We start from the raw sequence: 24,404 nt of genomic DNA, 5'->3' as shown, positions 1-24,404 counted from the left end.
ATCTTGATTTTGTATTTGTATTCAGAGCGCTTAAGCATGTCATAAAAGCTATCCATTCCTCCATCCATTCATGCATCCACCCATCCCAGTTCCATGAAGACCCACGCCTACCTTTTCATAGTTGGAATATCCACCCATGACAGCAGGGTCTACAATGCCATTGAGTAGCATGGAGAGTGGGTGTAGGGAGAGTGAGCGGTCCCATGCATGTTGTTGGACGCTATTGCTGATCTTCTCATTGGTGAGCTCCATTGTCTCAATGGCATTCTCCAAGGGGCTGATTTCTTCCTGAGCAGTAAGAAGCAAGAAAGAGGCCAAAGACGGTTTGTGAGACACACAGCAAGACCTCAGCATGATGGGATGAGCAAAACAGTCAGGGTTGGAAGGCATTGCAAAGGTCATCTGCAATTGAGTTCAACCACATCATTTGACAATGAATGAAAATTAAGATCCAGGGAAGAAAATGACTTTCCCAAGGTCACAGATAATAAGTGTCAGAGGCAGAATTTGAACCTACTTCATCCTCCTTCCCTGTCTCTTTCTTACACACACACACACACACACACACACACATACACGCGCGCGCCGCGCATGCGCGCGCTTCAGATTGCTCTCCCTAGAAGTGGAGGATACAATGGAAAATGTAGCTGATGTAAAAACAAGAGATATCAAAACCAAATTTTATTTAAAAGAAATAAATATTTCTAGAATTGAACTGAATTATTTATCATAATTGATCCTGGAAGACTTCTGGGTATTTCCCAAAATTAAATCTACCCGCAAAGGATGAACATCTGCAACCTTTGAAAATATTCAAAACAATGTGCTATGGAGTCTGAAAGCAGCTGCCACCCACGTTTTGAGCAATAGCAACTTTGGGTGAAATAGATATAAAACTGAACGTACAGTTCTGATGTGTTTGTTAAAAAAAACAACAACAACAACACAACAGTGCTAAAGCAGCACAGCTCTCAGAAAGGGGATTTGATGGAATGAAAACCAGCAGACATTTATCAAGTCCTTACTGTGTACAGAGCACTGTCCTGGGTAGGAGGTAGCCTGGGAAAAGATGCACAGAGCAGCCCCACGTTCAGGACCCCTGCACATCCCAATAGAGAAGTCAGCATCAAGGATGGTCTGGAGTGGGGAGAGAGTAGGGCCAGGAATACCTGGCTAAAAGGCCACCACTCCAGGGGAATAATAAGGACATCTCTTGGGGGAATGAGGGAACATGAAGCAGGTGAGAGATTCTGTGGATGCAGAAGTGATGGGCCTGGCCAGAAGACTGGATAGGAAATGTATACCAAGTTATGATGATGAATAAGATTGCCAAGGGATGGAGTGTAGAGAGGGAAGAGGGAAGGGGAGGGAAGAGGAGAGAAAAAGAGAGTCCTGGACAATACCCACCTTGGGGGATTTAGAAGAAGGCAGGAAGCCAGTACAGAAGACAGAATCTGTAGCTAAGGGAAGGAGTAGGAGAGCCAGAAGGGTGTGGTGCATCTTAGAATCCAAAGGAGGAAGGAGGATCCACTAGGAGAGGGTGATAAAAGCTGCAGAGAGATGAAGCAGGATGAGGACTGAGAAAAGGCCCTTGTGTTAGGGGATTGGGAGCTCAATGGTGGGGTCAGAGTATGGTTTCTATACAGTGGGGAGAGAAGTCATGTGGATAGAAGTAGAGCAGAAAGTGGGCAGCAATACATGAAGTGGGGCATGTCTTATAACTTTTTTATTTTTTTGGTGAGGCAATTGGGGTTAAGTGACTTGCCCAGGGTCATATAGCTAGTAAGTGTCAAGTGTCTGAGGCCAAATTTGAACTCAGGTTCTCCTCCTGAATCCAAGGCCGGTGCTTTATCCATTGTGCCACCTAGCTGCCCTATCATATAACTTTTAAAGGATTTTGAGAGCAAAGTCGGGGAGGGGGAGGGCTGACAGATGCCACAGTGGTAGGCTGGTGGGTCAAAAGGAGTCTTTTTTAGACCTAGGAAGAACTCCTCATGTTGGTTGGTAGGTGGGACACAGCCAGTCCCAGAAAAAGTGAGGCTGATGATGCATGAGAAAGAAGAGATGGCTGCTTCGGCAAAGGTTGTTGAGGTCCTGGGAGGGGATTGGATCGAGGATATGGGCAGAGGTATCATATTTAGCCCAGAGGAAGGAAATCCTTTCCCAGGAGGAATGCTAGAAAGCATAAAGCAGATAAGAACGACCCTGGGAAGCTTTGAAGAATGCAGAAGCTGGGAGTTGGAATGGGACATGAGTGTGTATGCCGAGGAAGATCCTCGAATCAGAAATTGAGAGTTAGAAGGGTACCACCTTAGAGATGGAGTCCAAGCCCATTACTTTACAGATGAGAAAACTGAGGCACAGAAAGTTTAGGCGAATTGCCAAGGTTCAGAGAGATATGAAGCATCTGAGGCTAGATTTGAACCCTGCTCTTCTTGACTACAAGTTCAGAGCTGTACCCTATGTTTCGGTCACCATGTGCACTGGCCTCAGTCTTTTCTATGAAGCAGAGAATCATAACAGAACATACAACAGATGTTCGTAGTAGAACGTATACAACACAGGACGTTCCTAGTAGAACTGAGATAGTAGAACATGGGATGTTCAAAGAACGCAGATAGTAGAACATGGGATGTTCCTAGCAGAACATATGGTGTACATCGATATTACATGTACCACGGAAGAGGTGGGAGAGGCCACAGAACCTAGAACGTCAGAACACCCAAGGATGTCAGAGGCTGTCTAGACCAACCCCCACATTTTAGAGAGGAGGAAAGTGAGGCCCGGACAGAAGTCACTCGCCCAAAGTCACCCAGAGGACAGAGCCAGAGATGGCGCTGACGTAGGGGGTTCAGAGGCACGGTCAGGTAACTGAAGAGGGTGGTAGCCAACAATGACCCCCAGGTGGACTGTGCCCTGTTAAGCCTCCGGACACAAAAAGGAAGGCCTGAAACTATTGGAAGGAGTTTTTTCTTTGACTTAATTAATCCATATGAACCAACAAGTGAGCAGGGCCCAACACAGCCATTGCCACTACTGTGGACATGACTGTTGTTGGGGTCAGCCTAGCAGGATGGGGTCAGTCAGTCACTGCCATTACAGCTGAGGGAAATTAGAGGATGAAGTGATTGCTGATGGCTTTCTCTCCACTCTAGAGACACAAACAATTCATGTCTTTCTTTAGTGAAAAAGCAGGCTGTTAGAACAATGAAGAGGGTAGGGAGAGGGTTAGGCAGCTTTCATGAGGCCCCTGGTCACACCTGGGGTCTCCAGAGACGTTCCTGAAGGGGCCTCGCAGAGGACTTACCACGGTAACCTGCTTGACTTCGAACCACTTGAGAATCCCAGGAAAGGTGTAGGCGGTTGTGTAGGTGGTCCTCTCGATCCACATGGTCTGGAAGCAGAAGGTAGCAAAAAACCATGGAGGTTATTTAACAAAATTGTAGCCTTCCCAGCTCCCCAGTGGCCTACCCAGAGAATGGGAGTGAGTTTTCCCTAAAATATTCATATGGCAGAATGTGAGAGCTGGGAAGGACTCTAGAACATGGAATGGGAGAGCTGGCAGGCTTAGAACATACAATGTAGCACCTGGGAGGACCCTTAGAATACAGATGATGAACCTTGGAATTGAGAACGTCATGGTTTAAAGGGGCTTGAAAGTATAGAATATTAGTTTGTGAAATGCACTTGAACCCTGACCCTCCTAATGAAGGAACCTTCAAAACACAGAAACTCGGAATGTTTGGCCTTAGGGGTGGGGAATAGAAATCAACAAGAGAACCACCCTCCTTTTTCCTGTGCATTGAAGGCTTGGGAGGAGAGCAGAGACAATGGGACCTGGGGCAGGTAGAGCCCTGGGGGGCCGCTATTTGTCAGGTGAGGAAAGAACACGGCACTCACAGCAAACTCATTGTCGGGATCCTTTTCTCCTTTCCGAAAGGGCCGAGAATGTTGGAACTGCTGGACCTCGTTGGCCCTATAGTAACTGGAGAAGAAGGGCAGAGCACTCAGAGTCACCTTTGGCCTCACGGACAGCTCACACACCACAGCTATCATTTACACAGCATCTTCTGGTCTGCAAAGCACTTCACAACAGCCCTGTGAGGCCATTGCTATTGTTATCCCCCTTTTGATAGATCAGGAAACTGAGACCAAGAGAGGCAGATAGACTTGCTTGGGATGGCATAGGCTGTGGAAGGTTTTGAACCCTGGTCTTCATGACTTCAGCTCCGCATCACTGCCTAACTGCCTCGATTAACCAAAAATCTGTTCCCTTTCTAGGTAACACCTTTCCTCCATAAATTCATAGACTCAGTAGAACGTCAGGGTAGCAGGAGAGCTTAGAGACCTTCCACCCCACAGTAAAAAGAATTGGCAAAACAGTATACAAATATCATTCCATCTTACTGGGCTTGTCGTCACTTACTTCAAGATCTGCTCTGGCACGGGCTTGTCCTTGTAATTCGGAGGTAGGTTCATCACAGGCTTCACCGTGAAGCACTGCATATCTGAGGCTTCAGTTAAGGAAGCAACGTGGAAGCCTGGTCCATCCGTCCATCTCCCCTGCCTCCACCTCCCCAAATGCCCATTCTTCAGTTCTTCTCTTTTCCCCAAATGACAGGACAGCTTTTTTTTTTTGGCAGGGCAATGAGGGTTAAGTGACTTGCCCAGAGTCACACAGCTGGTAATATGTCAAGTGTCTGAGGCCAGATTTGAACTCAGGTCCTCTTGAATCCAGGGCCAGTCCTCTATCTACTGCGCCACCTAGCTGCCCCAACAGGACAGCTTTTAAAAGGGTGCTCTATTATTCATGACTGACATATCTTATTAATCAACCTACCCTAGGATTTTGTACCCTTGGCTCAAAAGCCTCCAAAGAAAACTAGACATCAATAAAACAACAAAGAAAGGCCACATGGCCCATTATCCCAGTTCATTCCTTCAGTTAAGCCCTCCTATTCATGTCAGGAGTTGGAGGGGTGACTATACTTTACCTCTTGTTGGGGACAGGAATATTCCAAGGACCTCAGCCAAGAGAAACATTGAAGGAGGAGGGTCTGGCAGCAGAGACTCCAGTCTGGATAACTATGTATCAACAGATCTCAAAGAACACCCTTGGCTCTTGACACCCTTCACTACCTGCTCTCCCCTCCCCCACCTTCCCAGGCTTCTTACACCTTACACCTGCCCAGCCACGTACTCTTCAGTCCAGACACTGACCTCCCTGCTGCTCCTCCAATAACACTCCATCTCTCACCTCCGGGCATTTTCACTGGCTGTCGCCCATGAACAGAGTTCCCTCCCTCTTTGTCCCCCTATCCCCATCTTCCTTCTAGCCTCAGCTCAAGTCCCAACTTCTATAGGAAGCCTTTCCCAAACTTCCTTAATTCCCTAACATCTTCCTATTGATTATTTTCAAACTGTGTGTAGTTTGTTTGTTGTCTCCCCCTTTTAAGTGTGAGCTTCTTGAGGGCAGGGACTGTCTTCTTTGCATTCCCAGCGCTTGGTACAATGACCAGTACATTAGTTCACAATAGGCACTTACTAAATATTTACTATTTGCCAATGCTTTTGTGTTACATGCATTGTTTTCTTAAGGTCTCTCTCATACATGACAACCCCATGAAGTTGGGAGCACAGCTGCTTTTGGATCCTTTTACAGATGAGGAAACTGAGGCTAAAGGAAGTGGTATGACTTTGTCATTTAGTCAGTTAGTCATGTCTGATTGTTTGTGACCCCATTTGGGGTTTTCTTGGCAGAGATACTAGAGTGGTTTGCCATTTCCTTTTCCAGTTCATTTTACAGATGAGGCAACCAGGGTGAAATGACTTGCCCAGGGTCACACAACTTGTAAATTTCTGAGGCCAGATTAGAATTCAGGTCCTCCTGACTCCAGCACCAGAACTTTATCCATGACTTGCTTAGGGTCACACAACTAGTAAGTATTAAGAGGTTGGGATTCAAACTTAAGTCTTGGCTCCAAATCAACCACTCCATTAATGATACCCCACTGCCTCTTAAGAAAGCTCATCAATCAAACACTTTATTTCCAGCACCCAGATCAGTCTATTCCTAGAGGCCTTTCCAAGAAGGAAGGCATTTGTTGAGTACTGACTCTCAGCCAAGCACAGGGGAGAAGATGGAAAAGTGAGGCAGTCCCTGCTCTCAATGAGTTTATTTTCTGATTGGAAGAGGCAATATATACAGTAGGGTTCAGCTGCAGGGTGGGTGGAAAGGCCCAGTTGTCCCTAGAATCTAGCAGCAGGAAAGATGTTAAGACAAAGAATCAGTGGTCACACCTCCTGGACTGTGGCATACCAGGTGGTCACTAGTCTCCAACCCGGGTTAGCTGGACTGTGGAGCCTGTCCTAGGGATTATAAGATCCTTCCTTTGGGGGAAGAAAACGTGCTGGAAAATGCTAACACATTATTATGGTTTCGGTCCAGCTTGGGAAAGCAGTTGGGAGTGGATCAAGACTCATTGAGATTGGCAGTGGCCTAGCCAAGAGTCATTACATATGAAATCAAAGAGCTTCGGGCTTTGATTCCGAATTGAGGGAGCAGCTGCTTTCATTCAGGACTGAGTGGGAAGGAAAAACAGAGGAATTGAAGGTGGCCTTTGATGCATTTCAGGGTGTGCTCTGAAGAGTATTGGAGAGGGCCATACATTAAGCTGGCTTAGGCCAAGCTGAGCTTTAATGAGCTGACAAGTGGGAAGCATCACTGGTTCCTAGACTTTCCCAGTCTGTAGACTGTCGAGTTCAAACACTGGGGACCATGATTCAATGTCTATTCATGCTTCTGTTGTACTACAGAGAGCCTCCAGAACAAATGGGAAGTCACTAATGAGGGACTTCAAGACACCATTGGCTCTAGTATCTCTCAGGGTGGTCACTTCAATCATTTCAATGGCAGTTCACCCAGTGAAACCCTTGTCCATATCTCCTGTAGTTTACCAATGTGGTTCACCAATACATTGGAGGTCTTCCTTGAGTTCTCTTGATATTGGTGAATTCTCTCTTTCATTTTTAATGGGGCAGCATTACTCCAATTATATTCATATGCCACAACTTGATCGGTGATGCTCCACAGTTGATGAGTGCTCACTTAGTTTTTCATTATTTGCAACAACAACAAAATGCTTCTAAAAACATTTATGTACACATAGGGGTCTTTACCATTTGTATTTGACCTCTTTGTGGTAGATGCCTGGTCATGCTAAACAGGTTAGTGACTTCTGGGATATTTCTCCCAGAATCATGAGAATGCCAATGGAACACATACCTGCATTCATCAGCTATCCCTTGTTCTTAGCCCATTACCAGCCCATCTCCTTTTTCAATCATACATTTTTTTCCCCTGCCACACGTAATGAAGAACACGGGACAATAAAATTTGAGTTGGGAGGGACCCTTAGAAATCACTTAATCCGGTCTGCTCAGTTTAAAGAGAAGGAAACTGAGCCCCAGAGAAGTTCAATGATTTACCCAAGGTGGTAAGTGGCACAGATCATATTTAAACTCAGGTCTTCTGACTCCCCTAATTGTCAGTGTCTTCCTCCTACAAATTACCCTGTGTTTAGTTAGCCACATACTGCTCTATTACCTACCCATCCCCACAATGGGAAGTAAGCTCTCTGTGTCCAGGAACAGGTTTTTGTTTCTGTTTAGTAGGTGCTTAATAAATGTTGGTTCAATTAAAAGTTTGGCCTTTGCTCTATTCATGACTCATAATAGATAATAGTTTTGTCTTTCTTTTACTTTGGGAAGACTGTTGGAGCCTAAAACTGGGGAGAGGTTACATAAGAAGCCACTAGATAATGAATTTTAGGTTATTGTTCTTAGAAATTGTCCAATTCTTGTCAAATATTTGAGGAAGAACAGGACAAGGATAAGAGCTAGATCTGTGATCTTACTGTTGTTATAGGCATGGCTCAGGTGAGGAAACTCCCTCTACCTGTGCAGGTGTACCTTAAAATCTTAGAGCTTCACCTAAAGCATTAAGAGGTTATGGGGTGGGGCAGCTAGGTGGTGCAGTGGATAGAGCACCGGCCCTGAAGTCAGGAGTACCTGAGTTCAAATCCAGCCTCAGACACTTAACACTTACTAGCTGTGTGACCCTGGGCAAGTCACTTAACCCCAATTGCCTCACTAAAAAAAAAAAAAAAAAAAAAAAAAAAAAAAAAAAAAAAAAAAGAGGTTATGGGGCTTGTCTAAGATCACACAGCCTGTATTTGTCAAGGTAGGATTTGAACACAGGTCTTCCTAGTTTCTAGGCCAGCTCTCTATCTGCTATGCCACATGATTTAGTAAACTTATGGTACCCTGCTAGATTGGGCAAGAGGACCTGGGAAGGTGTTCTCTCCATTAATTCTCCTTCAGTTATACTTGGAATTTCAAAGAATCAGAATCTGAAAGGTGGAAGGGATCTTTGAGGCCATTTGGTCCATCCTCTTACTTTCACAATGAGGAAACTGAGGCTCCTGGATGTTCTGTGAATTGGCCCAGTCCCAGACAGCCATGCTGGGGTTGGTTGAGGACTAGAAGCCAGAAATTCTGGCTCCAAGTGCTATGCTCCTTCTCTCATCTGAAAGCACCTCCCATGTTGGTGCTTACTCATCATCTCCTCCCACTAAAATAACTTATTTGTTTTACATTTATTATCTGTATACATTGTCTTTTCGCCAGCAAATTCTTCAAGGGCAGAGAATGTTTTGTCTTGTTGTTGTATATCAAATACCTAGTACGGTGTCTCTGGCACATAAAAAGAGCTTAATAAATATTTATTGAATGAAACTGAATTGACTTACAGGGACTCAGATATATGACCCAAAGGGAAAATTATGCAGAGAGCAGAAGCAAGGAGCTAATGGTCACAGGGGGTCTACCCAAGACATCACTTGGCCTCTTGGCCAAGCCAAGCGAAAGCCATAGCAAAGGATACACTGTTTGGGAGATGATTTGATGTCCTCTCCTGGAGGAGTTGTGCTGGTCATCTTCTCCGCATTGGGAAACTGAGTCAGCAGCTTCAGGTTGAAGTCTTCCCTCCGCTCATATTCCTTTCCTCGATAGATGAAGACTTTGTTCTGGATGTTCAAGGAAGACAGGAGGGTTAGGATGAAACAGGGCTGGAGGCATGGTGGAACCAGACAGGATAGATGTAAAATAAAGAGGAAAATATCCCAGGCAGCAATGAGGCAGTCAGTTGGTACAGTGAGTGTGGGCCTGGCATCAGCAAGGTGTTGTTTAGTTGTGCTCTACCCACTGTGTCTCCTAGCTGCCCTTCAGTCAGGAGGACCTGAGTTCACATCCAGCCTCACACACGGTAGCTGTGTGATGCTGGGCAAGATAATTCACCTTGTTTGCCTCAGTTTCCTCATCTATAAAATGAACTGGAGAAGGAAAAGGAAAACCACTTCCGTGTCCTTGCTGAGAAAACTCCAAATAGGGTCACAAAGAGTCAGACAGGACTGAAAGAACTGACCACCACCACCACCACCATGTGAGTGAAGGCAAGTTGATAAGAAGGATCACGGTAGTTACGTCTGGCCCATCTGGAGAAGAGGAACTATGTGGGGAAATGGTGAGAAGTAGGGTTTATTACATAAAATAAGGCCAAGTAAGTGGGATGGAGGCTTGAAAGCCAGAGAAGGCTGCTAAGGTGCTTGAGTAGAGGAATGAGAGGAGTGGTGTTCTAGTAAAAGCGTCCGGTAGAATTAAAGACTGAAGGAAGGCGGCGGCCAGTTCAGCTACTGCCATTATACAGGGGTGAAGTGACGAGGGTGACAAAGATGGCAACAGAGTGGCAATGACCAAGGCAGGACACACTAAAAAGGAAGAATCTACATGACTCGATTGCTTGAGTGTGAGGATCATGGGATAAGCAAAGACTGGAGGACCACCAGTAAATTACATGGAATTTGTATTATTCTTTTTTTTTTTTTTTGTGAGGCAATTGAGGTTAAGTGACTTGCCCAGGGTCACACAGCTAGTAAGTGTTAAGTGTCTGAGGCCGGATTTGAACTCAGGTCCTCCTGAATCCAGGGCCGGTGCTCTATCCTCTGCGCCACCTAGCTGATGATATTAATCTTAATGATATTTTTTTTGACTGACTGACTATGAGGATTCTATTTTCAGATTCAGGCTGGATTAAATGATCATCAAAGTCCCTTCCAATTCTGATTCTTTGATTCTTAGAGGAAGAGGAGAAGGATGAGGTGGAGGAGGAAGAGAAGGAAGAGGAGGAGGAGGAGGAGAAGAAGAAGAAGGATGCAAATGTCTGAGGGATCTAAGCTTGGAGAGTAGGGGATAGTGGGGGTCAATGAGAGAAAGGAGTTTCCATCAAGAAAAAGATTAGGCCAAGAGCCAGCGGTCACACCGTCCAGCCAACTGGTGGCTGCTCATCTCCATCCCAGAGGTAGTTTTTTTTACCTTGGAATAGCTTCTAAGGATGAGATGGTCTCCCCTTTGGGAAGGAAATGGATTAGAAAATGTTAAATGAACATTGCGTCATTCTGGGAGGTTTTATAAAGGCCTGTGGAGATTTGTTTCAGACTTTACAAGAGTTAATACAGATGGAAACAATGAGCATCAAGCCCATTTCTTGGGAGATAGGGTCATTGATAAATCTGGATTCTCCTGAGGGACAAAGGCTTTGAGTGTGGGCCAAGCGATGGACTGTCATGCCTGTCTGCTACTGGAGTTGTCCCAACAATGCTTGAACTGAGTCCACAGAAGATTCCAGTACCTTTATTCAATTACAGTTTATCTACCTCTGAAACAGACCGTGGGACATTAAATAGGAAAGATGATGGCTGCCAGTACTCCCCCTCTAAAAATGACTTTGGGTATGTTTTGCATGTACTTACAAAGGCACATGTGCTGTCTCCTGATAGATTGTAAATGGTTCCATCTTTTTTTGTTTTAATCCCCTAGTGCCTAGAGTACTTACCAGAGACTTGTCCTAGGATACTTTCATCTCAACTCCATTTAATAAGACAATAATAATGATATTGATGAAGATGAGGATAGATTAAACTTGTGATTTCAATGTAATAGGGAACTCCCAGGTGAGGAACTCATTCTACTAGTGCAGGTCTGCACCTTCTCTAAAACTTAAGAGTTGCCCAGGGGGCAGCTAGATGGTGCAGTGAATAGAGCACCGGCCTTGGATTCAGGAGGACCTGAGTTCAAATCCAGCCTCAGACACTTGACACTTACTAGCTGTGTGACCCTGGGCAAGTCACTTAACCCCCATTGCCTCACCAAAACAAAACAAAACAACAAAGCCAACCAAACAAAAACCAAACCAAAAAAGAGTTGTCCAGAACATAGAGAGATTAGGAAATTTGTCACAGAGATATGGTGGATGAGGTAAAATTTGAAAGTGGGTCTTCCTGGCTCTGTAACTTCTGTATCACACCATTTCTCATAATAATAGGATGATACAAGACAAGAGGAATATTTGAGTTAGACCATCTCATTCCAGGTGGGGAGTTGGAGTCTAAGTCCCCAGTTTTCAAATGAGGAAACTGAGGCACAGGGAAGCAAGGGTTACCCAAATAGTAGTTGTCTGAGGTGGGATTTGAACCAGGTCCTCAGCTCCAAAGCAGTGCCTTATCCATGGTGCTTTGTTGGCTCCCAGATACAATTTTGATGAAATTAATAATAATGATGTTAATAATAATAATCTCATTGAAATTGAATTTAAGAGACAAGGCACCATAGATAAGTCACTGCCTTTGCACTCACTCATATATACATTTTAAAGTACAATTTAATTCAATCCTCACAATAGTCTCCATAAAGTAGGGAGTAGGATGGTCTGAATTATGGCTATTTTAAAGATGAACCAACCAGATCTCAGAGATATTAAACACCTGGCTGTAGTCAGAGAAGGGAAGGGGCACGGCTTGGATCAGAAGACCCCATACTCCTACATCACCACACTGATTTCTCATCAAGGGTATGGAAAACCCTGGAGAAATCCGTGTACTTTCCACAATTTTTAAGGGAGTGGGTAGATTATGTATTTTTAGCCAATTTCAGCCCCAGACCGGAGGTCAGGCTGTTTTCAATTCTAGCTAGAAACGGCATAAATAAACAAACAATTAGCTGGCTCTCCCTTCTTTCCAGCCGGACACGGCAGTGGCCTGTTTTCTCCATCTCATTCCACCTGGGACAAACCATTTGCTAAAAAGTTCTGCCAGAATGTTGGTGGTGTCTAGGGATGGGAGGTGAAGAGGGGGTAGAGATTCTGGAGAGTTCCGGATATGTTTTCCTCCCCTACCACCCACATTGAGAATGAACCATGCACAGATGCTAACACAAAGCCGTGGGGGGAGCAAACTGGGGAAGATGAGAATAAACTCTTCTTTTTCAGAACTGGCTATGTCCAACAGCCTCTGAGCCCACTGGGATCTCTTACCCGCAGAAATGACGGGAAGCCTTGTCCATAGTAACCGACGGCAAAGTACTCTGGCTGGGGCCTCATTGCTTTAATGATGTTCTCATAAAACGAGGCCCGTTTTTTCTGAAATGAAAGAGAGAATGGAAATGCTGAGAGTAGGAGTCACGGAGCATAGAGATCTCACAGATAACGTTCATGAACAAGGGGAAGCTGAGCCAAAAAGATAATAAATACAAAGATCACAATGAAGTAAATGGTAAAGACCACCACCATGAAATCAATGTTGCAAACGGACAAAGAACACAATTGTCCCAAGAGAAGACATAGAAAGAGACACCCACCCTAGTCCTTGTAGAAGTGAGGGAGGGGATCCGTAGGTGTGTCCCATTGCCTATAATGTCAAATTTTGCCAATATACTGATCAATTTTGTTGAATTGTTTTTCTATTCCTCTCTTTCTTGTAAAAAAAATTTTCATTATAATAGATGACTCTTTGGGAGAATGTAGTGATACAAAATCAAAATTTATTTTAAAAAAGAATAAATAGCCATGGAGCTTGGAGACTATACAGGAATATTAATTGTTTTTTTAATTTATTTTTTAAAAAAGTATTATGTTATTTTCCAGTTATATATAAGGATAGTTTCCCACATTTGTTTTCACAGGATTTTTAGTTCCAATTTTTTTTCTCCCACCTTCCCTTCCCTCCCTCCTCCCCAAGATGGAAAGCATTCTGACATAGGTTGTATATGTACAATGACATTAAATATATTTCTACATTAGTCATCTTGTGAAAAAAAGAATCAGAGCACAAGGGAAACACCTCAAAAAAGAAGGGAAAAGCAGTATAAAAGTAGAAACAGCATGGTTCACTCGGCAGGGAATATTAATTGTTATTACAAAATATTTTAAGGTTTGCAAGAGATTTTTTGTAACAGCAGAGATGTAGGGGAAAAAGTAGATGCCCAACAAGTGGGGAATGTTTAAACAGAGTGTGATCTGTGAATGTTATGAAATATCACTGAGCTTTAGAAAACAGCAAATATGAAGAATTCAGAGACACATGAGAAGAATTCCATGAAGCTCAGAGAGGAGGATGTGAATGATGTGAATGGATAGAACAGCATTATAACTGAATGTAGTGAAATTATAATGGTCCCAAACAAGAGACCTGAGAAGAGAATTCTCCCCTGCCCGTGGCTTCTCCTTTTATAGAGGTGGGGGCTATGGGTGTGGAACACTGTCTTATTATACCATTCTGTGTTGTTTTCTCTTTTTTATTCTTTATTATTCACTCTCTGGTAATGGAGAGGGAAAGATTGAATGGGAAATGTAGATATAAATAAAGATTTTTTTGTTTTGTTTTGTTTTTTGTTTTTTGGTGAGGCAATTGGGGTTAAGCGACTTGCCCAGGGTCACATAGCTAGTAAGTGTCAAGTGTCTGAGGCCGAATTTGAACTCAGGTCCTCCTGAATCCAGGGCCAGTGCCTTATCCACTGCGCCACCTAGGTGCCCCATAAAATTTATTTTTAAAAGAAAAAAGACCAAAATTTCCTCTTCTTTTTCTCTCTTTTTTTTTAATCTTTAAAATTAAAGGAATATATTTGTTTGTTAGATAGGGTGACTTTCTGGGAGGGGAAGGATATTGGGGAAAATTAGGCCTAATTCAATTTCATAAGACAGTAGTGAGGGGGCCCAGTGAAGACAGTTTGATTTGGGAGTTAGGAAGACCTGAGTTTACATCTCGCCTTAGATACTGACTGGCTGTGTGACCCTGGGCAAATCACGATTTCTACCAGACTCAGTTTCCTCACCTGTAAAATGGAGATAATAGTAGGAACTAGCTCATAGGGTTATTTTGAGGGTTATATTCAAAGCACTTTGCAGACCTTAAAGTGTCATATAAATGCCAGCTAGCGTCCTTATCCTTCAGAGGTGTAGGCTTAGGGACATTTGGAGCAAAGGGGATGGCTCTCAAAGTTTGAGGTTGGCTACTGCTCTCATTTTCCATCTTGTCTAACTTTTCTTCCATCCACAAAGAACAGGACATTGCCTCCACCGAAATGTTTGCCTAATTTTGAAAACATTTCAATGAAAACAAAGCAAGGTAAGACCTTTGCTACGCCCATCAACCCCTAAAGCCCTCCTGAATACTGGGGGCCAAATGGAATTGACTTGTGTGACCCTCTAGAGCCTCGCCCAGAGTGACCGCCCCCAGGACTCACCAGGAGGTTGCCAAGCCCCTCGTAGTCAAACACTTTGCTCTCGTAGGTCTCAGCCAGCTCCTTGCTGAGTTTGATGGCTTTCTCCCACATCTTCCGGAAGGTGAAGGTCAGGATGGGGATAGAAAACAAGAGAACGATTGTATCAGCTGCAAAAACCATTCATGAGCATCCAGGAGAAGCAGCAGGCCGGCAGCTGGGTTGAGTTACTGCCGACATTCCTGGCTGCCTGGCTCCCTTGGATCGGCCTGACCCCTCGCTGACATTTGAGTTTCTATGTCTCTTGGCCGTTTGGCCAAGGAGGTGTCTTCCTCTAAATTCTGCCTTCCAGACTCTGAGGAACACCATACCTCCCATAACAATGTCAGAAAGGGTTTAGAGGACAAGGTACAAAGAGGCATTGGGACCTGCACAGTGGCCAAGTCCATTTGATGAGAAAGCCAGCTTTGGCTCAGTGAGTGAGATGACAAAGAGAGAAGGAACACGGTGGGACAAGAGTCCTGAGTTCTAAATCTGAACCCACTATCCATTAGATCATGCTCTTCCCCTCAAAGGCTACCTTACCTCCTCTCTGTATGGAACTCGTATGTACAGACTATCCAATAAACTCCTTGAGGGCAGGGTCTTTTTGTTTTTCTTTGTATCCAAGATAATGCAATTAAGTTGCTTTTTAAAAAATCTTAAAGCACTATAAAAATATCAGGAAATATCCTATTCTCTATCAATCTGAGAGACTGAGAATGAGGCTGGACCAATGATTTCCTTGAAGTCTTTACATAGTTTCCTAGAGCAGAAGGTCAAATTTAACTAAAGAACCCTGTTGCTGTGTGTTGGCTTAGAAAACTGCATATTAACATTATCTACATTTCAATGTATTTTTGTTTATTTTGTGAAATTTTTCCCAAGTACATTTTAAACCAGTTCAGGCAGCATACAGGAGTGCAGATCTCGGGGGCCATATGTTTGATGCCCCTGGTCTAGAGCCCCAAGAGAAGTTAAGTGAGTTGTCCAGGGTCACATAGATAATATGTGTCAGATGCATCTAGAGCCAAGCCCAGGTCATCCTGATTTCAAGGCTTGCTCTTTATTTATCATGTCGTGGCTGTTCGTCAGTATCAGGGGTTACAGACCCAAGAAAGCACATTCACAGTGACTGCTTCTTATCTTATTTCCATCCTGCTTCAGCCACTTAACATCTGTGTGACCATGGACAAGTGTGTAAGGCTCTTTAATCATCAGTTTCCTCATCTACAGAATGGGGATGACAGTAATAACACTTCTTCCAGAGGGCTGCTGTGGGAGTCATCAGTGTATCGGGTGCTTTGCAAACCCTAAAGGGCTAATTAACCCGATTAAACCTTAAAGTCTAAAGTCAATTCAGAATTAGAACTCAAGTCTTCTGACTCCAAGAAGAATGTCCCTTCCACTTTGGCTCATGGTCCAGCTTCAGAGAGGTTTTAAAGTTGCCCTTTCTCCTCCCAGATTTGGTCAACTGGCCCCAGCATCACGATCCCTCAGGCCTTTCTCCCCTTCGTTTTTCAAGGGGCTTGTGTCACTTGTGTTTTTAAGGGGATTAAAAATAAAAAGATTCAGAGACAATTGAGAAATGAATGAAAATTAACGAATGATCCATAGGAAGGCAGAAGGGCTGTTGTCACATTAGTCTCTGTATCTCCAGCCCTAGGAGAGAGCCTGGCCAAGCCTAGGTGCCTTATGAATGCTCATCTGATTGAACTGAATTATGGGCCGCCTGGTCCAAACACATCAAGTGACCCAAGGAAGAGAAGAAGCCAGGCTGGGACTGCAACCCTAACTCCTTTTCAAAGAGACACTCACCTTGCCCTTGTCGAAGTACGAGATGATTTCTTGGTATAGCTTCTCTTTGAGCTCTTGCTGGGAATAGACATGGTAGCTATCTCTCTGGAGCAAGTGGGGCACACAGGGCTTGTCTGACCACTGGAAAATAAGAAAAAAAATAAGACGTGAACAAATACCAAACAATACAATCACCAAACGGCAAATGCATATTCTCCACATGTGCCCGTCAATTGAGTGACTGAAGGTGGGTCAGATGTCTCATCTGTGCCTATTTCCTTCTCATATTTTCATCAAGGATGTTGTTCAGTCATTTTCAGTCATGCTCAACTCTTCATGAGCCCATTTAGGGTTTTCTTGGTGAAGATACTGTAGTGGTTTGCTATTTCCCTTTCCAACTCATTTTACAGATAAGGAAACTGAGGCAAATAGGGTTAAGTGACTTGCCCAGGGTCACACAGCTGGTAAGTATCTGAGGCCAGATTTGAACTTAGGTCTTCCTGACCTCTATCCGCTTTACCACCTGCCTGCCCTCTTCATCAAGGATACCTTTGATATATGTATAAATCAATTTCAAAACAGAATTAATGGAGGCTTTGGGCTGGTGACTGCTGATGCCTTTGGGACCCCCTTTTTGGATAGATGCCCAGTGTCTGTTCTTCCAGTTCATTGGTATCTGCTTTGCTTTGAGGAATGTGACTTTGGGCAAATTAGTGAGAATGAATTTCTTCCTCTGAAAATGGCCCCAGCGACCACAAACTTCCCATTCAGCTCTAAGACATCTCCCCAGTGACATGTTTTCTTCAACAGCCGCCCAGGGTCACACACATGGACAGGATGGGTCAGAGGTGGGATTTGAACCCAGGCCTGTCTGGCTCTGAGGCTGGCTCTGGCTTTCTCATAACAACATGAGAATCATCAGAGGAACTATGGACTTACAGGCGGCCGGGACAGTGGAGGCCGAGTCCAAATTGTGTGGGACCTCAGAACGATGACAACTATAACAACAGTCATGATGATCACAAACACACAGAGAGCACTTTAAGATCTGTAAAGGCCCTTTCCACGCAGGGTCCCCCTACCTGGAGAAGCTCCGCGTGCAGCAGAAGGGTGTGTGCGGCCTCCGTGTAATTCTCACAGTCCCGATGCAGGTCCCGAAGCTTGTACAAGTACCTGGGGGAGAAGAGGACGAGGAGGGGGCTAAGACCACCCTTCAAGGCCTCTCACCATTAGACAATGAGCTCCTTGAAGGCAGGCCTTGCTTTTTGCCTCTCATCACTTCCCTGGTGCTCAGTACAACATCTGGCATACAGAAGGTTGATCGACTAATTGAAACCCTGGAATCCTTTGCTGCCTGACTTTACCTTACACCTTGTCAACTATTTATCACCATTCTCAATGGAGAAATAAACGCTGGAATCGCCCCCTCTCAGTTCATCCTCCGCCTCCAGTCTGGCCAGTCAAGACGCCATCAACTATTCAAGGCCTTGTTCACCTACCACTTCTTTTTTTGAGGGCAATTACTATTATTATTGTTAATAATTATTAATTATTTTAATAATAAACATTTTTATTTAAAATTTGAATTCCAAGAGGAGAAATATTATTAATAAAAAACAACTGGAAATATTCAATGGGAAGCGCTAAATGAATTGCATCAGAGGCCGGGTTAATAATGGCTAGTAGTTAACACTGATACACCACTCCCTATGTGCCTGGCACTGTGCTAAGTGCTTTATAATTATTATCTCACTTGATCCTCACAATAACCCAGGTCTTCTTTAACACCTATTATTACCCTCATTTTACAGAGGAGGAAACTGAGGCAAAGAGAGTGAAGTGACTTGCTCAGGGTCTTACATGGCTAGTAAGCATCTGAGGCCGGATTTGCTCCCAGGATTTGCTCTATCCACTGCACTAACTCCCCATGAGTTTGCTAAAACAAATAGTATCATTCTCATTCTATAGATGAGCCTGGGTTACCTCTGAGAGAGATGTGTGATCCTGGGTGAGTAACCTAACCTCTCAATTCATCTAATGCCATAATTTACGGAAGATCTGAGGATTTTCTTCAAGGGAGGCAGTTTCTAGGCTGGGAGTTTGTTACATGGATGAAATTCTAGTTTCAAACCAAGAAATAAAAGGAGTGTTTAACCTCCTTTAAGACACAGACTATATCGCGTCTATTTTTGCGTTTGCTTCCCACCGTGATTTATATGTCTGGTGGTCAACATCCATTTGTCGTTATTATTATTATTTATTATTTTTAGGGGGTGGGGCAATGAGGGTTAAGTGACTTGCCCAGGGTCACACAACTAGTAAGTGTCAAGTGTCTGAGGCCGAATTTGAACTCAGGTCCTCCTGAATCCAGGGCCGGTGCTTTATCCACTGCGCCACCTAGCTGCCCCCCAACATCCCCTTGTTGAGGGACTTCACAAATCACAGAAGAGCAGCGCCAAGCTGACCAGAGACAAATGCCCATCTCTTTCAGCTCACCTTATGTAAATGTCCTCTCTCTTCTTTTCCTTATAAAAGTTCTGCCAAAACAAAGTCACAAAATTGGATTATAAATATGGGATTCTTGACAGACTCTCATCATAATGAGGGAATAAGCACCCCCTCATCTCTCACCAAACACCGAAAAGGAGTGTTTGCCCTCCCTCCATCTTTCTCCTTCACACAGATGCTGAGCCAACCTGTCAGAGGCTCAGGTGGAGAATACACCCAGTCAGACCACGGAGGAATGGCCTTTGGAAAAGAGTTGGGTCAGGAGTTTGGAGTGCAGGTTTCTATCCCCGTTTCTTAATTTATCTTCAAAGTTAAAAATATGCAAGTGTTCTCAGCCATCAGCTGGTGCTGGAATCAGCTGCTTCTGCCGGACTGGACTCAGCAGGGCTGAGGACCAGGGAATGGTCATTCCAGGGTCAGTGGTAGTTTTGACTCCTGGAGGAATGAGCCGGGCACACAGGAAGGCCTCCTGGGCCTAGGTATTTGTTTGGTGTACACCTTAATATGTAGTTATAACACACACGACACATACAGTAACACATGTGCCTACACACATGTGCATGCATGTATGCATGTGTATGCCTAGATGTACAGGTATACACATACATCCTCGAGGATGGCAGGCTGATGGGCCCCAGGAGCCGGGGCAGGGGCAGGGGGTGGCCTCATGTACCAGCACATTGACTGTACAGCTCATGCGGTTCTCTTTGCTTTCGTCATGCATGATGGTCCTGTAATCCAGCAGGTTCTCCAAGAGGCTGCTGACCAGGAGGGCAAAGACTTCTCCAGAGCTGGCGAGGTATTTGTGTTTCCGGCAGTGTTCTAGGAGCCTGGTGGGGAGGAGGGAAGGGAAAAATGCCATGACGCCGTGAGAGGGAGGGTCCTGCTGCTATCTCCAGTCACGCCTTTCCTATACTTCCTCCCTCCCACCCCACGACATCCTCATCTAAAAGCATTAGCTGAAGACCCAATGTGTGACATTTTGCTGTTCCATCATTTTTCAGTCATGACCCCATTTGGGTTTTCTTGGCAAAGATATTGAAGTGGTTTGTGCTGTCCTCCAGCTCATTTTATAGAGGAGGAAACCGAGGCAAGCAGGGCAAAGTGACTTACCCAGGGTCACACAGATAGTGTATGAGGCTGGATTTGAACCCAGGAAGATGAATCTTTCTGACTCCAGGCCCAGGCTACAGAGCCACCTAACATGTGGTATACATAGAGCCAATAGCTTTCAGCAGGTCAGAAAGCAGACGCAAGCCTGTGGGATCAATGGTGCTTCCACCATGCTGGGCTCCTCCTTGTACTTAGGAGAAATGGCTCCAACATAATGGGTGGAACCCCTATGGCAAACTTATGGAAGGATGTGGTTAACAGTGTGCTGGCACAGTGACTGGAGTGCAGAGGCAGGAAGATCTGAGTTCAAATCCAGCCCTGGACACTTACTAGCTGTGTGACTCCGCAGGGGAAACATCTGTCTGCCTCAGTTCCCTCACCTGTAAAATGGGAATAATAACACTATTTATGTCCCAGAGTTGTTGTGAGGGAAAAGTGGCACAACATTTGTGCAGCAGTGTGCAAATTTTAAAGCACTATACAAATGTTACTAAATGTTATTATGGGTCACATATGATAGATAGCCAAGCATGAATGGGTCACAATGTGCAACACTGGAGGGAATGGCCACATCAGCGACATCACAGTGTCATTGGGGAACACTGCGAGTGTAAACTGTTTGGTCAGATGGATGTGTGGAGGCATTTGTGGGGCTAACAGAGGAATGCAGGTGACAGCCCTAAGCCCGGGGGTCTCTGAGCCGGTGGAGAGAAGCCAGGTCAGCCCAAGAGCCAGTGTGGAGACAGAATGAGTAGCACTGGCCCCAAGGTCCCTGGGGCAGCGCCGTGGGCCCTTCTAGACCCCTGTTCTTTCCTACAAACAAGAAGAGCTCAGGACAGGAATCCTTCTGGTCTCTGAGGTTCACTGAGGGCGTTTTGGGGGTTGGTCTGGGCTCCCCTGAATCCATTTCACAAAGCCCTCAGAAGTCAATAATCTAGGAAGGCTGAAGTAAGCCAAGCCAGGACCCCCAAGGGACAGAGCAGCTGGGGGAGGCTTTTGTTTTGAAATCATCAGCTGCTAAATGCCTTCCAGGGGTGTGTGTGTGTTTTACTGCTCTGCTTCTAGCAGAGAGGGTGGGGCAAAGGGAAATAGAGGAAGATTCTGTAAACCCCAGAATAGGGTCGAGGCTCCCACTTTACAAGTGATCATAATGATAGCTGACAGTTATGTTTGAAAAGAATTGGACAGATGTGGGATCACAGGCCAGGAGCTGGAAGGATCCTTGGAGGCCAATTGTCCCACCTAATTTTACAGATGGGGAAACTGAGGCACAGAGTGGCCAAGTGACTTGTCCTGAGGCACATGGCCATACTACGCCCCTGTGAACTAAATAAAAGGGTATTATTGGCCCCATTTTGTATGTCCCCAGGTCCAATGCTCTTACCACTTTTATTTAATTTTTTTAAACCAGAGCTGTGACTTGATCAGTACAGGGCACTCCCAGTGAGAAAAGTCCCTCCACCAACAGAGCTGCCTGGGGGCTCTGTGAAGTTAAATGCCTCTATACACTCTTTCCCTCTGTCTGTCTGTCTCTATCTCTGTCTTTCTCTGTCTCTCTCAAGCACTCTCTGTCTGTCTGTCTGTCTGTCTCTCTCTGTCACTGTCTCTCTCAAGCGCTCTCTGTCTCTTTCTCTCTCTCTGTCACTGTCTCTCTCAAGCGCTCTCTGTCTGTCTCTGTCTCTCTCTCTCAAGCACTCTCTGTCTGTCTCTCTCTGTCACTGTCTCTCTCAAGCGCTCTCTGTCTGTCTGTCTGTCTGTCTCTCTCTCTCTCTGTCACTGTCTCTCTCAAGCGCTCTCTGTCTGTCTCTGTCTGTCTCTCTCTGTCACTGTCTCTCTCAAGCGCTCTCTGTCTGTCTCTTTCTCTCTCTGTCACTGTCTATCTCGAGCACTCTGTCTCTGTCTTTCTCTGTCTGTCTTTGTCTGTCTCTCTCTCTCTGTCACTGTCTCTCTCAAGCACTGTCTCTGTCTTTCTCTGTCTTTGTCTCTCTGTCTCTCTCTCTCTTTGTGTCTCTCAAGCACTCCCTGTCTTTCTCTGTCTCCGTCTGTCTTTCTCTGTCTTTGTCTCTCTCTCTGTCTTTCTCTGTCTCTGTCTCTTTCTCTGTCTCTCGCTCTCTTTCTTTTGTTTCCTTTATTGCTGCTGTTTGAGGATGGTCATCATGGGCACTGGAATCCTACCCAAACAGCAACAGTAAAGTTGGGGGAAGAGACCCCTCTGCCATCTCTAAAATAAGGGCACCTGTTTCACAGGGTTGTTGCGAAGAGCAAGTCTCCAGGCATTTGCCCGGGCTGTGCTGCCTGCCTGGATGCCTGCCCCCTTCACTAATGCCTCTCAGAACCCCAGGCTCCCTCTAGGCTCAGTGTCAGCATCATCTCCTGTGTGGGGCATGACCTGAGGCTGGCCCCCTCTTCCATCTGCTCAGGCCTCTTGAGCCAGCCCGGGGAGGGACAAATAGGGAATTTCTGACTCATGATCATTCCCTGAGGCTGGCAGCAGCTGATGGCGTAAGCTCCCGCCGGCCTGGGCAAGGACCATTCAGCCTCATGACTCTCGTGATTTTGAGTGTGGCCCCAAATTCCTTAATAAGCCGACCTCAGGTTGGGGGGCTGGGGACACTCACAGCTTCTCCAGCAGGACTTTATACTGTTCATCCCCTCGGCCTCCTTCCACCTCTTGGTCCAACTTTGTGATCAGCTCGTTCTCAAACTGAAAGGAGACGAGGGAACAGTGTGAGACCCCGAGGGGCTGGAATCCCTCCCCAGTCCCCACATCCAAGTCCATCGCAAGCGTCACCGGGGAACCAGATGAGCTCCAAAGCCTAAGCTGATGACTGTGATCAGGGTCCTAGAATGAGAGTGGCCACACCTCGTCACCCCCACATTTCAGCTAATTCCTCACCCGGGCTTCCAGAATCAGATGGAATTCAGTATCACGACCTCAGAGATTCAGCCCTAGAAGGACCCTGAGGGCAGGGCTGCTTAAACTGAGCTCCGTGAAGGTGGGTTTTTGAAAAAATATCGTGAGAACTTTTTCAATAGACACAGATTCCTTTGTAATCCCATGGATCCGAGTTAATGCATTTAAAACGTACTGAAAATGTTCCAAGGAGGAGCTTGGAGATTCTCCAGACTGCCAATGGATTCATGATATAAAAAAAAATTAAGAATGCCTCCCTTGGTGGCATGGGCATGGGTGTGAAGAAAGGGAGGGAGTAGGCATTTATATAGTGCCTACTTCGTACCAGACACTGGGCTAAGTGCTTTTCACAAATATTATGTCATTGTATCCTCATGAACCTTTGAGGTAGATGCCATTATTAGCACCCCCCCCCAACCCCCACCATTTTATGGTTGAGGAAACTGAGGCAAACAGAGGTACAGTGACTTGCCCAGGGTCATACAGGTAGTAAGTATCTAAGGCCACATTTGAACTCAGATCTTCCTCACTCCAGGCCCAGCACTATGTGCACTGCTCCACTAGTAGCTTCTAAATCATCTGGTCCAACTGCTTTATTTTACAGAGGCGGAAAATGAGGCCCAGTGAGGTAAAGTGAGTTACCCAACAGGTAGGTGGTAGCTAGGTGGCACAGCAGATAGAGGGCAGGACCAGGATTCAGGAAGACCTAAATTCAAATCCCATCAGAAACGTACTAGCTGTGTGACCCTGGACAAGTCACTTAACATCTGTCTACCTGAGTTTCCTCATCTGTGAAATGGAGACAAGGAGGATACCGACCTTCAGGGTTGTTGTGAGGACAAAATGAGATATCGTTGTAAAGGTCTTTGCAAACCTGAAAAGTGTTCTTCTTCTTCTTCTTCATTCTCATCCTCATCCTCATCACTTCTACCATTTCACAGCTAGCACGTAGCTGAAGCAGGATCTGAACTCAGGTCTCATTGACTCTAAGCTTGGTACTCTATCCACAGTATATCAAGCCTTCTCTATCATATGATTGCATGGTTGTATGTATGCATGCATGTATTCAACCATGTGCATGTGTGTATATATACACATTTAATATATTTATATACAAACATTTAAAATATAACCCAAACTCATGACCATTCTTTTTTTGTTGTTTTGTTTTTGTTTGTTTTTTAGTGAGGAAATTGGGGTTAAGTGACTTGCCCAGGGTCACACAGCTAGTAAATGTTAAGTGTCTGAGGCCGGATTTGAACTCAGGTCCTCCTGAATCCAGGGCCAGTGCTCTATCCACTGAGCCACCTAGCTGTCCCTCATGACCATTCTTATTTGTGCATATGCCTCCGTATGCAGATAAACCATATATACACATATACATAACATAATACAGGTGAGTGTATTTATGGATATATGTGTA

General features: G+C 45.1%; 1 protein-coding gene across 1 annotated transcript in view; it reads right to left on the bottom strand.

Annotated features, from left to right (window-relative positions):
• DOCK5 (dedicator of cytokinesis 5) overlaps positions 1–24,404 on the bottom strand; it is a 230,297-nt gene that overhangs the window by 14,671 nt on the left and 191,222 nt on the right. The window contains exons 34-45 of the mRNA XM_043988287.1: positions 22,686–22,771; positions 19,628–19,784; positions 18,943–18,983; positions 17,529–17,619; positions 16,468–16,587; positions 14,635–14,724; positions 12,428–12,532; positions 8,945–9,086; positions 4,427–4,508; positions 3,901–3,985; positions 3,308–3,394; positions 112–288 (exon numbers count right to left, since the gene is read on the bottom strand). Of these exons, the coding sequence (XP_043844222.1) occupies positions 112–288; positions 3,308–3,394; positions 3,901–3,985; positions 4,427–4,508; positions 8,945–9,086; positions 12,428–12,532; positions 14,635–14,724; positions 16,468–16,587; positions 17,529–17,619; positions 18,943–18,983; positions 19,628–19,784; positions 22,686–22,771 (1,263 nt within the window). The remainder of the gene's footprint in view (positions 1–111; positions 289–3,307; positions 3,395–3,900; positions 3,986–4,426; positions 4,509–8,944; positions 9,087–12,427; positions 12,533–14,634; positions 14,725–16,467; positions 16,588–17,528; positions 17,620–18,942; positions 18,984–19,627; positions 19,785–22,685; positions 22,772–24,404) is intronic.

This window comes from Dromiciops gliroides, chromosome 2, assembly GCF_019393635.1.
Source record: "Dromiciops gliroides isolate mDroGli1 chromosome 2, mDroGli1.pri, whole genome shotgun sequence".
In the NCBI taxonomy this organism is placed as follows: Eukaryota; Metazoa; Chordata; class Mammalia; order Microbiotheria; family Microbiotheriidae; genus Dromiciops; species Dromiciops gliroides.
This window is presented reverse-complemented; position numbering and strand designations above follow the sequence as displayed.